This window comes from Palaemon carinicauda, chromosome 21 (assembly GCF_036898095.1).
Source record: "Palaemon carinicauda isolate YSFRI2023 chromosome 21, ASM3689809v2, whole genome shotgun sequence".
Lineage (NCBI taxonomy): Eukaryota > Metazoa > Arthropoda > Malacostraca > Decapoda > Palaemonidae > Palaemon > Palaemon carinicauda.
In genome coordinates, this window is record NC_090745.1 from 102,204,350 (window position 1) to 102,221,688 (window position 17,339).

General features: G+C 40.1%; 1 protein-coding gene across 1 annotated transcript in view; it reads right to left on the reverse strand.

The window, feature by feature from the left end:
* The window catches only part of Prp38 (pre-mRNA processing factor 38), a 77,759-nt gene that overhangs the window by 24,115 nt on the left and 36,305 nt on the right, over nucleotides 1-17,339 (reverse strand). Inside the window, exons 3-5 of the mRNA XM_068345200.1 lie at nucleotides 16,737-16,949; nucleotides 16,137-16,295; nucleotides 15,715-15,798 (exon numbers count right to left, since the gene is read on the reverse strand). Of these exons, the coding sequence (XP_068201301.1) occupies nucleotides 15,715-15,798; nucleotides 16,137-16,295; nucleotides 16,737-16,949 (456 nt within the window). The remainder of the gene's footprint in view (nucleotides 1-15,714; nucleotides 15,799-16,136; nucleotides 16,296-16,736; nucleotides 16,950-17,339) is intronic.

Genomic DNA, 17,339 nt, shown 5'->3' on the forward strand with positions numbered 1-17,339 from the left:
TCAAACAGATCATTTAATTTTCAATGTACCAATTCTGAGGTATCCAGCATCTCAATCCTTCCAACTGAAGTGGAAATTTACGTTTATTATACCCTACGGTATAAGGGACTTCTTTAGTGATAAAACCCCACATTCTTAAAATAATTTGTATTTTTCCTTGTTATACAAATGTGAGCTGAAAGGTTTAAAGGCCACTCATGAATGGCAGTTGGAAGGGACACTGACACTACCCTAGCACGCAGGACAATGCCCAAGAGAAGGACTATATACAGTATGCATATCAGCACCCAAGCCCCTCTCTACCCAAGCTAGGACCAGGGAGGGCCAGGCAATAGCTGCTGATGAATCAGCAGCTAGACCTGTAGGCTTTCCTAACTGCTCACATCCATCCTTAGCTCACAAAGATGGTGAGGTTGAAGACACTAAAGAAACTAACTGGTTTGAGCGGGACTCAAACCCCAAGTCCGGTGATCGCCAGGCAGGGACATTTCCAATAGGCCACCACAACTGTGAGTTCTTTAAATAGGAACATGTCTTCCACAGAGCTCGAATGGCCATTGACATTTTAGCAGGAGGTAGGTGGGGGAAGTCAACTGTCTGTCTGCCTTTATCACATCCCTTTTGACCTTTGACCTAAGGACTGAGAGGGGTGGTTATGTAGGGAAGTATAACCTAAAAGACTCAGGTTTGTATTGCTAGAAAAATACAGATTACTTCCTATGCGAATACAAACCTTTCATCTTTTAAATAAGAGACTTGTCTGTTGGCAGGTAAGGTTCTTTGTCATCCTTCCTTGTCCTGACTGAGAACGAGGAAGGAGACTCCAATAACCTCCTAACAACCCCACATAGGGATGTAGAAGCTGTTAGGGCCTCAACCAGTAATTATTTAAGAGGGAAGTTAGAACTAGGTCATGAACACCTATCTCTCTATTACAGTGATAATGTTGGGAGTATTGATTAAACAGGTTTAAACAAAGGGCATCAACCCATTGCATCCCTTACAGGAAGGATAAAGGAGTTACTTCTTGGCAGAACGTAGCCCTCGTGTCACTGACCACTATGTAACAGTTATGGCTGCTTCATTCCCTTGATGAGCGAACAATAAAAGGAAGAAGGGTTAGTCATTCTACCTTCCCTTGAGACAACAAGACTACTGAGCAGCAACAACAGAATCTAATGAAAGAGGTCCAGGGGTATGTGAGCATCAACCTAAAAATACATATTAAGGAGGCATCCAACTCCACTGAGAAGCTGCTTCGGTAGAGACAGGAGGGTGTCCATGAACACAGAAAAACTCTTACCTGAAGATCTTAACAAGATGTTGGGTACCCTTGCCCAGAACAAAAACAAGGAGTGGTGCCCATCACCATCTGAAAGTCCTGGAACCATCTACTGTACTTAATAGTATGTCTTCTTGTTATATCTGGCCGCAGCCTGCTAACAACTACAGTGGTGACAAATTCAGCATTGAAAGTGCTGTGTCAGGTTTAATAAAGCCTGAACACATAGGTGTCCTTTATATACACACCGAGTCCATGCTTTACACAATGACACATGCTCATTGGGCAGGAAAGACAATATTTCTTTAGTATACTATGTTGTACTGAATTCACTTTTCTAGCCTTATTAGGAAAGTCCTTGGGATTACATAGCAGCCTAATCCCAAAAATGGACTTAGACAACAGCAGCTGTATTCACATTTTGGTTGATTTATACCCAAGTTATTATGGCTCTACACCCATTACCCTTTAGAGAAACACGTCAAAACGACCCACATTCATTCATTTCTTGTGGTGAATTCCTGTTTGACTAGAAATTAAAGTATAGTATCATATAATTACCATTATAAGTAAAGCTTGTGATGAAATAAGTATAATCTGTTTAAAACTAATTTTTTATACAAATCAATTACCACTCAGTTAGACCTTAATATTTGATGGTTTGCCGTTTGTTTGGGAAGGGCCTGTCACTCCATTAAGCAATATTCTTTGGTATCTATTCACAATTACATAACACAAAATACAAAGCACACCTTGATAGAGAAGACAGCAAGCCATTCTTGAAAATTCACTTATATAACAGTATCAGTCTAATTACTCTCCCCGTTAATTAAGTGAGTATACCATGCTGTAACTGGTCTTATATAACACAAGTATACATGTCCTTCCAAATAAGGTGCATTCACACTTTTATAGTTGCGAATGCACCTTAAATGAAAAAAAAAATAAGCATCATGTTATATAAGACAAAATGCAGCAAAGATTACCGACTGAGAACGAGGAAGAAGACTCCAATAACCTCCTAACAACCCCACATAGGGATGTAGAAGCTGTTAGGGCCTCAACCAGTAATTATTTATGAGGGAAGTTAGAACTAGGTCATGAACACCTATCTCTCTATTACAGTGATAATGTTGGGAGTATTGATTAAACAGGTTTAAACAAAGGGCATCAACCCATTGCATCCCTTACAGGAAGGATAAAGGAGTTACTTCTTGGCAGAACGTAGCCCTCGTGTCACTGACCACTATGTAACAGTTATGGCTACTTCATTCCCTTGATGAGCGAACAATAAAAGGAAGAAGGGTTAGTCATTCTACCTTCCCTTGAGACAACAAGACTACTGAGCAGCAACAACAGAATCTAATGAAAGAGGTCCAGGGGTATGTGAGCATCAACCTAAAAATACATATTAAGGAGGCATCCAACTCCACTGAGAAGCTGCTTCGGTAGAGACAGGATGGTGTCCATGAACACAGAAAAACTCTTACCTGAAGATCTTAACAAGATGTTGGGTACCCTTGCCCAGAACAAAAACAAGGAGTGGTGCCCATCACCATCTGAAAGTCCTGGAACCATCTACTGTACTTAATAGTATGTCTTCTTGTTATATCTGGCCGCAGCCTGCTAACAACTACAGTGGTGACAAATTCAGCATTGAAAGTGCTGTGTCAGGTTTAATAAAGCCTGAACACATAGGTGTCCTTTATATACACACCGAGTCCATGCTTTACACAATGACACATGCTCATTGGGCAGGAAAGACAATATTTCTTTAGTATACTATGTTGTACTGAATTCACTTTTCTAGCCTTATTAGGAAAGTCCTTGGGATTACATAGCAGCCTAATCCCAAAAATGGACTTGACAACAGCAGCTGTATTCACATTTTGGTTGATTTATACCCAAGTTATTATGGCTCTACACCCATTACCCTTTAGAGAAACACGTCAAAACGACCCACATTCATTCATTTCTTGTGGTGAATTCCTGTTTGACTAGAAATTAAAGTATAGTATCATATAATTACCATTATAAGTAAAGCTTGTGATGAAATAAGTATAATCTGTTTAAAACTAATTTTTTATACAAATCAATTACCACTCAGTTAGACCTTAATATTTGTTGGTTTGCCGTTTGTTTGGGAAGGGCCTGTCACTCCATTAAGCAATATTCTTTGGTATCTATTCACAATTACATGATACAAAATACAAAGCACACCTTGATAAAGAAAACAGCAAGCCATTCATGAAAATTCACTTATATAGGTATTGCTCGACTTACGACCTATGCAACATACGACTATTCGACTTTACGACCATTTTTTCAGGGTGATGACATCACAAGTTTATCGGAATAGGACGAATATTTCCTTAAAAATAATCTATTTTCTTATATACATATAAACTGATTTATCTTGGTAAATTATTATTTTCTTTTATTGTTAATATTCAGTATTTATTTTCAGTTAGAAATACTTTAAGAAAAGTTTTAATATCTGTCGAGTTCATATTATGTCTGGTGACGTCACATCACCGGCGGAAAGCGTCCGGGCAATACAGTGATTTCCTTCCAATGGGCTAACGATTAATATTAGTATTTCCATTATCGAAATATTAAATAACGATACAAAGTATTTTGAGGGTCTGTATCGGTTGTCATGAGTACTACGTAGCGTAAATTTGACTGTAAGCTACTTTTTTAATCTCTGATAATAGATCGATGTTTATCTAAAGAAAATATACTTTTAGGGTAAATATTTTCTTGAAAATAATATATTTCCTTTTACATTATAAAAATAAAATACTTTTGTTTGTTAAGTTAGTATTTTCTTTTCATTTCTTGCGAGAAACAAAGTAAATGAATTTACATATTTTGCAAGTTATTCTTCGTAGAGATTACTGTACGTCAGTGACTTTTGACGTCATGTATCTGGCGGAAGCGCGCTGACAAACCGAATGATTTCCTTTCATTGTTACCGAGTAATCTTATTACAGCATTCCCATCATCGAAACACCCAGTAACGATATCAAGTGTTTTAGTGGTCTGTATCATTAGGTATAAGATTAGTACAACTTACCGTAAATTTAAGAAAAAAAGTCTGATGACGTCATATTTCAGGCGGAAGGCGAGAGGCAAATCAAGTGATTTCCTTCCGATGCGTTACTATTCCCATAATCGAAACATCGAATAATGATATATAGAATTTTTTTATAATATAAAAAAAAATATAAAGATACAACTGAATTAAAAACAAAATACAGAGAGAGAGAGAGAGAGAGTATTCCTTTTATAACTAATAATAAGGTCTATAAACGAACTGTATGGAAAATGTGATACCCTATAACATATTGGCGCTGATGTAATATGCATTATGAAGAAATCTCGAATGTCAAGAAAATTATATAAATCAGTGTTATTCGCACTATATATATGTGCTCATAATAGTAATACGGCAGCGTGACCTTGAGATCAGCTGATGCCAACCGAAAGTAAATTAAAAGTATTTGTTGATTATTGATATGCTCAAGAAATTGAAAAATAAAATAGAAACGTTCTTTAATAAACCACAATTAAACACAGTAATGTCTAATGAAATATAACGGCTTAATATTGAACTACAATACTGTATGAAGCTTTAAAAATGAACTACCCGTATGCGATTGCGAGAGCCAGCACACACACACACAGAGAAAGCTACGATTTCGCATTACAGTATACCTAATGATTAGACGAACTGTATGGAAACTGATTTCCTGTAACATATTGGCATTGTTGTAATATTCATCATGAAGATATTTCTAATAAGTTAAGAAATGATAAAACAATAGGCCATACGTATGTACGCCATATTTTGATACGGTAGGTAGCGGCACTTTCAGATTAGCTGATCATAACCAAAGGTAAACAAAATTTTCAGTACTAGATTGTAAAATGCTTTCAAAATTGATGAATAGAATACAATAATGCATTTATAGAGCATATGATATTCTATGAAACAAGAAAATGGAATAATGATAGACAGTAAGAAAATATTGACAAAATATGATCCAGATGATTGCCGAATCATAACGTATCAAAATAAATCTACGGAAACTTCACTTTTCTAGTTCGACTTACGGCCAACTCGACTTACGATTCATCTCTCGGTCCCTATCTCGGTCGTAAGTCGAGCAATACCTGTATAACAGTATCAGTCTAATTACTCTCCCTGTTAATTAAGTGAGTACAGTGCACCCTCGTTTATCGCGGTAGATAGGTTCCAGACCCGGCCGCGATAGGTGAAAATCCGCGAAGTAGTGACACCATATTTACCTATTTATTCAACATGTATATTCAGACTTTTAAAACCTTCCCTTGTACGTAGTACTGTTAACAAACTACCCTTTAATGTACAGAACACTTAATGCATGTACTACTGTACCCTAAACTAAAACAGGCACAAATATTAAAGGCGATTTTATATCATGCGTTTCCTAAACACGCTAAAAAGCACGATAAAAAATGGCAACCAATGTTTTGTTTACATTTATCTCTGATCATAATGAAGAAACAAACTGGAGGTAGAGCTTTGCTTATTACCCAGACATATTTCCCATACTTTTCCCTTAGAACTACATCACATCTTCCTACTTTATATATATATATATATATATATATATATATATATATATATATATATATATATATATATATATATATATGTGTGTGTGTGTGTGTGTATATATATATATATATATATATATATATATATATATATATATATATATATATATATATATATATATATATATGTGTGTGTGTGTGTGTGTGTATATATATATATATATATATATATATATATATATATATATATATATATATATATATATATATATATATATATATATATATATATATATATATATATATATAATGTGTGTGTATATATATATATTTATATGTATACACATATACATACCTACATATATACATACATACATATATACATAAATACATGCATACATATATATATATATATATATATATATATATATATATATATATATATATATATATTACTGTATATATATGGGTTATGGAAAAAATCCGCGAAGTGGTGAATCCGCGATGGTCGAACCGCGAAGTAGCGAGGGTTCACTGTATACCATGCTGTAACTGGTCTTATATAACACAAGTATACATGTCCTTCCAAATAAGGTGCATTCACACTTTTATAATTGTGAATACACCTTAAATGAAAAAAAAAAAAGCATCATGTTATATAAGACGAAATGCAGCAAAGATTACCTAGTTACATAAGTGGAGAGGGTAAATGAATTTCCAAGGACCTGTGCCATAATGGTTTTTGTCTTTTGTATTTGATGTCTTATACTGGTAATTATGAATAGTGTAACTTTTGCCTTTACACTCGAGGCTGAAATGCACAATGCTTTCTTTTCAGTTATATAAGAAAATGGGGAATCTGAAAATATCATTAAAGGTCCTTCCATTATTCATGATTTTTCCTTATTCTCTGGTGTTTTTGTTACCCAAATATAGTAACGTCTAACTGTACTGTATTTTCATTTTAACACATTTCCCACATCCCAAACCCACTAATCTCTTGTTTAATATGGAAGACTACACAAAGAGTAGACAAATTAACAACTGGAGGTAAGAACTGTATAAACATGTCCAAGGACACTGGTAAGATATCTTTTTACCTCCAGCAACAAAGTTGAAAGGAGATAATGTTTTACCCCCTGTTTGTGTGTTTGTTTGTGAACAGCTTCCTGGCCACAATTTCAATCATAGAGAAATGAAACTTGCAGGGATGAACTGTTATATAATAATCTGGAAATTATTAAATTTTGGAAGGTCAAGGTCACAGTCAAGTAAATGGTTGAGAAATAAGCTGCAGCAGCGGAGGTATGCGCTCTACTGAGTGCCCCTCTAGTTTCATACATGGATTCAAGTGGGGTTTTGATGACCATGAATGTCGGGTAACACAGGTACTGTAGTGGTTTTATTAAATAAATATAAAGTTTCTAAAGAGGTATTTACTTGAATGATGTAGTACATCCCAAGACTATTCACTAAATGGGGATGCCAAGGGTAGATGTGAATTAATTCACTTTCCTGTTTGACAAAATTTGACAAAAGGGTATTCAAATTTCCAAGAAAGATCAAGAACAACTACTCATGATAAATATCTCTTAACATTGGGAGGTGCATTATGCAATTAGATACTATTATCATTATCACTAACCAAGCTGCAACCCTAGTTGGAAAAGCAAAAGGATACACAGCCAGGGACCTCAAAAGAGTAAGCAACACAGTGCAGAAAAGAAATGAAGTAAAAAATAAACTAACATAGACTTATGTCAACCTGATTAACAGAAAAGCATTTACACCAAGTTCGAACTTCTACAGATATGGTGAATGCACAACTTGATAGATCATTCTAGAAATTGGTCACACACAGAATGAAACTTCTAGAATACTGTACTTTGTAGTATTAAGTCTTATGAAGGAAAGACACGCTCTGAACTTTATTTCAACATTTAAATAACCTACAGTGCAATAAGTCCCTCAGTTCATTTACAAGGAGGTTAAGAATAAATCAATGGTAGATAAAATGAGACAATACAAATAACCATAGAAGTAGCCAAAGTATCCATAATATGTTTTCAAGATAATTGTATAAATTCAATCATTAGGAATTTAAATTATTGTAGAGCAGAACAAGCTAATAAAATATGGTAATCTTAATATGGATTTTGTAATGCATAGAACAGTTGTGGATAATGAAGAAGAATTTAACTGGATAATAGGAAATATGTTATTTTTATTAGTAAAATAAATTTTTGAATATACTTACCCGATAATCATGTAGCTGTCAACTCCGTTGCCCGACAGAATTCTATGGAGGGATACGCCAGCTATCACAATACTAGAAGGGGGTGTACTTACCAGCGCCACCTGTGGCCAGGTACTCAAGTACTTCTTGTTGACACCTCCTCAATTATTCCTCGGTCCACTGGTTCTCTCTGGGGAGGAAGGGAGGGTCGATTAAATCATGATTATCGGGTAAGTATATTCAAAAATTTATTTTACTAATAAAAATAACATTTTTCAATATTAAACTTACCCGATAATCATGTAGCTGATTCACACCCAGGGGGGTGGGTGAAAACCAGTGTACAAGATTAAAGGATAGCTAAGTATCCCATATTTCATATAACAGTTATCTCAAATAACAATGAAATAATAAGTACCTGGTAAGGAAGTCGAATTGAACCGTTACTCTGCCTCTTTTTTAAGTTCGTCTTCCTTACTGAGCGCAGCGTTCCTCTTGGAGTCTGAATCAACCCAAAGGTGCCAAAGTATATGGGGTTGCAACCCCTACTAAAGGACCTCTACAAAACCTCTAACCCAGGCGCTTCTCAAGAATGAATAGACCACCCGCCAAATCAAAAGGATGCGGAAGGCTTCTTAGCCTACCGTAACAACCATAAAAACAACAATAAAAGCATTCAAGAGAAAGGTTAAAAAAGGTTATGGGATTAAGGGAATGTAGTGGCTGAGCCCTCACCTACTACTGCACTCGCTGCTACGAATGGTCCCAGGGTGTAGCAGTTCTCGTAAAGAGACTGGACATCTTTCAGATAAAATGATGCAAACACTGACTTGCTCCTCCAATAGGTTGCATCCATTATGCTCTGCAGAGAACGGTTTTTATTAAAGGCCATCGAAGTAGCTACGGCTCTTACTTCGTGGGTCCTTACCTTCAGCAATGCAAGGTCTTCCTCCTTTAAGTGAGAGTGGGCTTCTCTAATCAGAAGCCTTATATAATATGAAACCCCATTCTTGGACATGGGCCTCGAAGGTTTCTTGATGGCACACCATAAGGCTTCTGACTGTCCTCGAAGAGGTTTAGACCTCTTAAGATAAAATTTGAGAGCTCTGACAGGGCAAAGAACTCTCTCTAGTTCGTTACCTACCATGTTGGAGAGGCTAGGTATTTCAAACGATCTAGGCCAAGGACGTGAAGGAAGTTCGTTCTTTGCTAGGAATCCAAGCTGAAAAGAACATGTTGCAGATTCGGTCGTGAAACCAATGTTCTTGCTGAAGGCATGAACCTCACTGACTCTCTTAGCTGTTGCAAGGCAGACGAGAAAGAGAGTCTTGAGGGTAAGGTCCTTGAAGGAAGCTGACTGGAGAGGTTCGAACCTAGGAGACATAAGGAACCTTAAGACTACGTCTAGGTTCCAGCCTGGAGTGGATAGACGGCGCTCTTTAGACGTCTCAAAAGACTTAAGAATGTCTTGAAGGTCCTTGTTGGAAGAAAGGTCCAAACCTCTGTGGCGGAGAACTGAAGCCAACATACTCCTATATCCTTTAATCGTAGGGGCTGAAAGGGATCTCTCATTCCTAAGATGTAGAAGGAAGTCAGCTATTTGGGTCACAGAGGTATTGGTAGAGGATATTGAATTGGCTCTACACCAGCTTCGGAAGACCTCCCACTTAGACTGGTAGACTCTACGAGTGGAAACCCTTCTCGCTCTGGCAATCGCACTGGCTGCCTCCTTCGAAAAGCCTCTAGCTCTAGCGAATCTTTCGACAGTCTGAAGGCAGTCAGCCGAAGAGCGTGGAGGTTTGGGTGCAACCTGTCTACGTGAGGTTGACGTAGAAGGTCCACTCTTAGAGGTAGAGTCCTGGGGATGTCGACTAGCCATTGAAGTACCTCTGTGAACCATTCTCTTGCAGGCCAAAGGGGAGCAACCAGCGTCAGCCGTGTCCCTTCGTGCGAGAGGAATTTCTGCAGAACTTTGTTTATTATCTTGAACGGTGGGAATGCGTACAGGTCTAGATGGGACCAGTTCAGTAGAAAAGCATCCACATGAACTGCTGCAGGGTCTGGAACAGGGGAACAGTACAGCGGAAGTCTCTTGGTTATGGAGGTGGCAAACAGATCTATGGTAGGCTGACCCCACAAGGTCCAAAGTCTGTTGCACACACTCTTGTGGAGGGTCCATTCCGTGGGAATGACCTGATTCCTTCTGCTTAGGCGATCTGCTGAGACGTTCATATCGCCCTGAATGAACCTCGTGACCAGAGTGAGGTTTAGACCTCTTGACCAAATGAGGAGGTCCCTTGCGATCTCGTATAGGCTCCTCGAATGGGTCCCTCCTTGCTTGGAGATGTAAGCCAAGGCTGTGGTATTGTCTGAGTTCACCTCCACCACTTTGCCTAGCAGGAGGGACTTGAAGTTCAACAGGGCTAAATGAACTGCTAGTAGCTCCTTGCAGTTGATGTGGAGTAATCCCTGTTCTTCGTTCCACGTTCCCGAGCATTCCCGTCCGTTCAAGGTCGCACCCCAGCCCGAGTCCGATGCATCTGAGAAGAGATGAAGATTGGGGGTCTGAATAGCCAACGATAGACTCTCCCTGAGAAGGAGGTTGTGCTTCCACCACAGGAGAGTGGTCTTCATCTCTTGGGTAATTGGGATAGAGACTGCTTCGAGAGTCGAACCCTTGTCCCAATAAGCTGCAAGATGGAATTGAAGAGGGCGGAGGTGGAGTCTCCCTAGCTCGACGAACAGGGCCAGTGATGAAAGGGTCCCTGTGAGACTCATCCACTGTCTCACCGAGCAACTGCTCCTCTTCAGCATGCTCATGATGCACTCTAGGGCTTGGCTTATCCTGGGGGCCGAAGGAAAAGCCCGAAAATCCTGACTCCGAATCTCCATTCCCAGGTACACAATGGATTGGGAGGGAATGAGTTGAGACTTTTCTATGTTGACTAATAGACCCAGTTCTCTGATTAAGTCTAAAGTCCAATTGAGATTCTCCAGACAGCGACGACTCGTGGAGGCTCTCAACAGCCAGTCGTCCAAGTAGAGGGAGGCTCTGATGTCCGATAAGTGTAGGAATTTTGCTATATTCCTCATCAGATGAGTAAAGACCATAGGAGCTGTGCTTAGGCCAAAACACAGGGCTTGGAATTGGTAGACAACCTTTCCGAAAACGAATCTCAGGAAAGGTTGGGAGTCTGGATGAATAGGAACGTGAAAGTAGGCATCTTTCAAGTCCAACGAGACCATCCAGTCCTCCTGCCTGACCGCTGCTAAGACCGACTTCGTCATCTCCATCGTGAACGTCTGCTTGGTGACATACGCGTTGAGCGCGCTGACGTCCAGCACCGGTCTCCAACCTCCTGTCTTCTTGGCCACAAGAAAGAGACGGTTGTAGAAGCCCGGGGATTGATGGTCCCGGACTATAACCACTGCCTTCTTCTGCACAAGAAGTGACACCTCCTGGTGCAATGCTAGCCTCTTGTCCTCTTCTTTGTAGTTGGGAGAGAGGTTGATGGGTGATGTGGTCAGAGGTGGTTTGAGGCAGAATGGAATCCTGTAACCGTTCCTCAGCCAACTGACAGACTGGGCGTCTGCACCTCTCTTCTCCCAGGCTCGCCAGAAGAACTTGAGCCTGGCTCCTACTGCTGTCTGGAGATGCGGAGAGTCAGTGTTTACCTTTAGATGTCCTGGAGCCTTTCCTGGACTTGCTCCTGAAAGAGTCTGGACGGGAGCTTCCTCGGCTGGGGGCTCTACCACGAAAGGGCGGTATGAACCTCGTCGCAGGGGTATCAGCCACTGGTGAGCGATAAGTCTTGGGGACTGAGGTAGTAACCTTAGACTTACGAGCCGATGAGGCTACAAGATCGTGTGTGTCCTTTTGTATCAGGGCAGCAGACAAGTCCTTAACCAGCTCTTCAGGGAAGAGGAACTTCGAGAGCGGAGCAAAAAGGAGTTGTGACCTTTGGCAAGGTGTAATGCTGGAGGAAAGGAAGGTACACAGCTGTTCCCTTTTCTTCAAAACCCCTGATACAAACATCGACGCAATCTCACCAGATCCATCCCTAATGGCCTTATCCATGCAGGACATTAATAGCATGGCAGAATCCTTGTCCGCAGGAGAGGTCTTCTTGCTGAGGGCCCCCAGGCACCAGTCAAGAAAGTTGAACATCTCAAATGCTCTAAACAGTCCTTTCAGTAAGTGATCCAGGTCTGAGAAGGTCCAGCAAACCTTAGAGCGCCTCATTGCAGTTCTCCGAGGCGAGTCCACCAGACTTGAGAAGTCAGCCTGGGCAGAGGCAGGTACTCCCAAGCCTGGTGCTTCTCCTGTGGCATACCAAACGCTCGCTTTCGAAGTGAGCTTGGTCGGCGGGAACATGAAAGAAGTCTTGCCTAGGTGTTGCTTAGACTGCAGCCACTCCCCTAAGATCCTTAATGCTCTCTTAGAGGACCTTGCTAGGACTAGCTTAGTATAGGAGGACTTAGCTTGTTGTAAGCCCAGCGAAAACTCAGATGGCGGAGAGCGGGGAATAGCAGAGACAAAGTGGTCTAGGTAAACCTCCCTAAGCAGAACCAAGACCTTACGAAAGTCAATAGACTGTGGAGAAGGCTTGGATTCATCCAAGTCTGATGAGGGATCCAGGTGTGCCTCCTCATCATCAGACGCCTCATCACCAGAGTGTAGCGAAGGTATCGGACAAGAATGCTGAACAGCAGAGTCAGAACGAGTAGGCACAATAGTAGTGGTTTCCTCTTCAAGTAACTGTTGAGGGAGAACCTGAGGCTCAGACTGCAAAGGCTGAATAGCAGACGAAGCAGAAGGAAGGCGCATGGGTGGAGTAGGCTGACTCCTAGCATGAGCGGTTGAACCCAAGGATTGCGCTTGCTGAGCGGTTGGTGGAAGCGGAGTAGCAAGTTCCTGTTCCTGTGGTGTGAGCGGAGCGTAATGAGGTTGAGGCTGCGCAGAACAAGGTAAATGTCTCGCAAGCTGAGGCTCCTGAGGCACAAGGCCAAGGTGTAGTGGAGCTTGCCTTGTGGATGGTTGAGCTCGCTGCAGCGAGAGCTGAGGAGACAGACTCATGGACGGGAGAGGTTGTTGTACCTCAGCCAAGAGTTGCACCACTGGTGGAGCAGCAAAGGGAGGCGGAGGAAGAGAGGTATAATCCTCCTGATCCCATAGCAAAGGTTGCCTTAAAGAAGGCGGAGGCTGAACACCACTGGGAACAGCAAACTCAGACCGTGGCTCAACATCGTACGCCTGGCAGATGGTACTGCGATCAGGCGGAGCAAGCGCAGGCGGAGCGAGTGCAGGCGGAGCGAGCGCAGGCGGAGGGAGTGTAGGCGGAGGCGGAGGAGCAACACTCTCAGCCCGACACTCACGCATCAAGTCCGAAAGCTGTGCTTGCATGGACTGTAGTAGAGTCCACTTAGGGTCGACAGTCGAGCTCTGTTGTGGCAGAACCTTACTCCTCTTGGGCGGAGTGCAGTCGACAGATGACTGCGGCGAGTCAGAGCTGAGCCAATGACTGCAACCTGGCTGAGCACTCGCGGACTGGACTCTGCGTTTAAGTGGTCTCGAGACCTGAGACCAACGTTTCTTCCCTGACAGATGATCAGCGGACGAGAAAAAGACGGGCTCAATCGTCTGCGGGTGGGAGTGACGGTCTTTGGAAGACACGCCCGCAACCACCGAGGAAACTTCTGTGCGCCTAACAAGGCCTGCCGAACCCTTATGCCCTTCGACATTGCTTCTCCCCTGGGCATGGGAGCTTGCAAGAGGTCCCGGACTGGGAGGACGACTGGCTCGCACAGAAGAATCCTCACGCACCACACTGGCACTGACACTAGCACTTGGCACTGCACTGACACTAGCACTCGTCACAGCACTGGCACTAACTCCACCCACTGCACTCTTGACCTTAAGTTCCTTAACTTCGGCCATCAGAGACTTATGGTCACTTACCACTGACTCTACTTTATCGCCTAAGGCCTGAATAGCACGCAAAACAACAGACATATCAGGCGGAAGGCAAACAGTAGGTTCGGGGGTAGCCACTACAGGGGTAGGAAAAGGTAGGGGATCATGAGGTGAGGAAAACATTGAAGAGTGAGAAGAACTCCTCCTAACTCTACCTCTCTCTAACTTAGATGAATATTTTAAAAGACGGACAAATTCCAGTTCCGAAAGTCCGGCGCATTCCTCACATCGATTTTCTAACTGACAGGGCCTGTCCCTACAGTCAGAACAAGCGGTGTGAGGATCTACCGAGGCCTTCGGAATACGCCTATTGCAAGACCTACATCGTCTATGGGAGGGGCTTGCGAAATGTCAGACATCTTGAATCCAAAGAGTTAGCCAAAGGGGTTTCCAAAATCAAGCAAAAGATCGTTAACCGTTAATCAGGACTATATAAAAGCTATCTAGCTAATATAAGAAGGTTTCCAGTAATGCGACAGCCGAAATCTGAGAGAATACTTCACCAATTAGCCGTGAACAAACTCGAAGATCATAAGCGTATCCCAGAACGTCTTGCCGGAAGCACGACAGAGGAATAATTGAGGAGGTGTCAACAAGAAGTACTTGAGTACCTGGCCACAGGTGGCGCTGGTAAGTACACCCCCTTCTAGTATTGTGATAGCTGGCGTATCCCTCCATAGAATTCTGTCGGGCAACGGAGTTGACAGCTACATGATTATCGGGTAAGTTTAATATTGAAAATAGCTGAATTATAGTATGCTGATGATGCTTGTTCATATTAGCAGAAAACATCACATGAGGTTGAGCTCAAGATAATTACAGTAGAAAAAAGATAGAGATGATGAAAACGAAATATGCAATGGAAGATGAAATATCATTGGAAGGAGAAAGGATTAATGAGGTAGAATCATTCAAATATTTAGGAACAATGATCTCTAATACAGGGTCTTTATAATTGGAGTTTGATGAAAGATTGAAAAAATCAAATCAGAGAGCATCAAGGATTAATGAGGTAGGATCATTTAAATATTTAGGAACTATGCTCTCTAATACAGGGTCTTTATAATTGGAGTTTAATGAAAGATTGAAAAAAGCAAATCAGACAATACATCAATAAAACATTATTCAACAGATTTTGTAGATTTGAGAACTTAGCCCTCAGAAGAATACTGGGAGTTAAATGTCAGGACAGGGTTAGAAATGAAACTATAAGAGATTACTCGAGTGTCAAATATGGATGAGATCATGATGAGGGGTAGATAGAGATGGTTTGGGCATGTTCTTCGTACTCCCCAAGAGAGATTAGTTCTCTCTTAGAAGACCCAGGCCAACATGGCTGAGAACTATGAAGCGTGAATTAGGAGATGATAAATGGAGAAGTATTGCTTTAAAAGCTCAAGATAGAGACAACTGGCGAAATCTAACCGAGGCCCTTTGCATCAACAGGCATGGGAGATGATAATGAACATAACAATAAAATTCATTATTACCATTCAACTATAGTGGTTTTCAGAACTTGAGAGAACTTTTATCACAGACTTACAAAAAAAATTCCTCGCAGTAATTCAATATATTCATTATGTAACGAGCAAAAATTAAGACTAAAGTATATCTTACCTTTTCTCTCTCTCCCGATCATTTCTTATATCCCTCACAGGAGAACGTCTTGATGGAGAATGCCCTCTTCCATGCCTCTCTTCTCTGTTGACAAAAAAAAAAAAAAATAGTAACACTAGTGGTTAGTAAATTGTATACTTTTTACAGCTAATGTAACATGAATATACAGTACATAAAAGCTTACCAATACCCATAACATGCATTTAATACTTTAAGATATAACTGAACTTGATTGCTACGATTTATATTCCAATGTTAATTTACCTACATACAATATAGAATATAAAATGGAGATATAAAAACGTTCAAAATGCCACAAACTAATAAGTGTAAAAGGACATTAAAATATTGTCACATGAAAATATTTACTTTGTTTAAACATTAAACATAGTACAGTAAAATGAAGTGACAATTTGCTTTACCTTGCATTTTGTCGAGAAGATTCATTAGTTTCATTTCGAGGACGAGCTGGTGGAGCCATGAGTTCTTCGTCTTCACTCTCACTCTCCAGATCGTCAAGCAAGTCATCATCCAAGAGAGAAACTCGGCCATCCAGTTCATTATTGGCTTCATGAACCCATCTGCAAATGAATACTATGTACAAAACCAAATGCATAAATGCTTCTAAAATCTCTGTACATGACAAACTTAGGAATTTTAAAAAACACAATACATGCCCGTACTGTATCTAAATTTTCAAACTACAAAAGATATAACTTTATCTAAAAGTTACTGGTAAAATAAAAACCATTTTACCAAAAAAAAAAAAAAAAAAGTTTTTCCTAACTCATTACAATACTTACTGTACTTTAAATGAAAATTGCAGATCTCTCACCCATTACATACAGTCAATTTTGATAAATTTTGTAATTCCATTCACATCAACAAAAGAACCATTGCTACATAATTTTACAGAAATAGAAAAAAAAAAAATCATAAAAAACTAACCCCACTTTGTGCATTCCTAATAATCATTTAAAATTCATTAACACAGTTCTCAACAATAACCTAACAAACCTCACCTTTTTTGCATTCTTGGTAGAATAATGTCACAATATCGCTCATCTCTCAATAATATATCAATGAATTCATCCATATGTGAAAGTTGGTATTGCCCAGATCTGTCCATAATTCGAAGTTTTCTGTAGTCATTGAGTAGAGGTTCCAAATATTTATAGCAATCAAGAGATCCATATACTAATCTCAAATAAAATGCTCCAAGTGCACGTACGTATCTGAAAAAACAACAGCCTTTTAAGAATCTCACTAAAACATAACACTGTATATCCAAAGCAATGAAAATTCCTATTAAAGATTCAGTAAAATATATTAAGCAAACCAAAGTTTTTCAAAATACTTAAGGCGGTAAGCCAATATATGGGGGTACAGTAAAGGGAGAAAAATGCAAATTCCTGAAAAAAATTCATGGAGCTTTGTATGCAAATGGAGAATGCATACAAAAATTTTTTTGTCAAAATTCCTTACTTTCATAGTTATAGGGTAATTAGGAAAAGTAACAACTGTAAATAAGCTAAAAACATTGATCCTCGCAAGAAAATGCAGTACTTCTTTAAATTTTCATAATTATTATATTTCAACATCAAACAAAATTGTGATCAATGGCA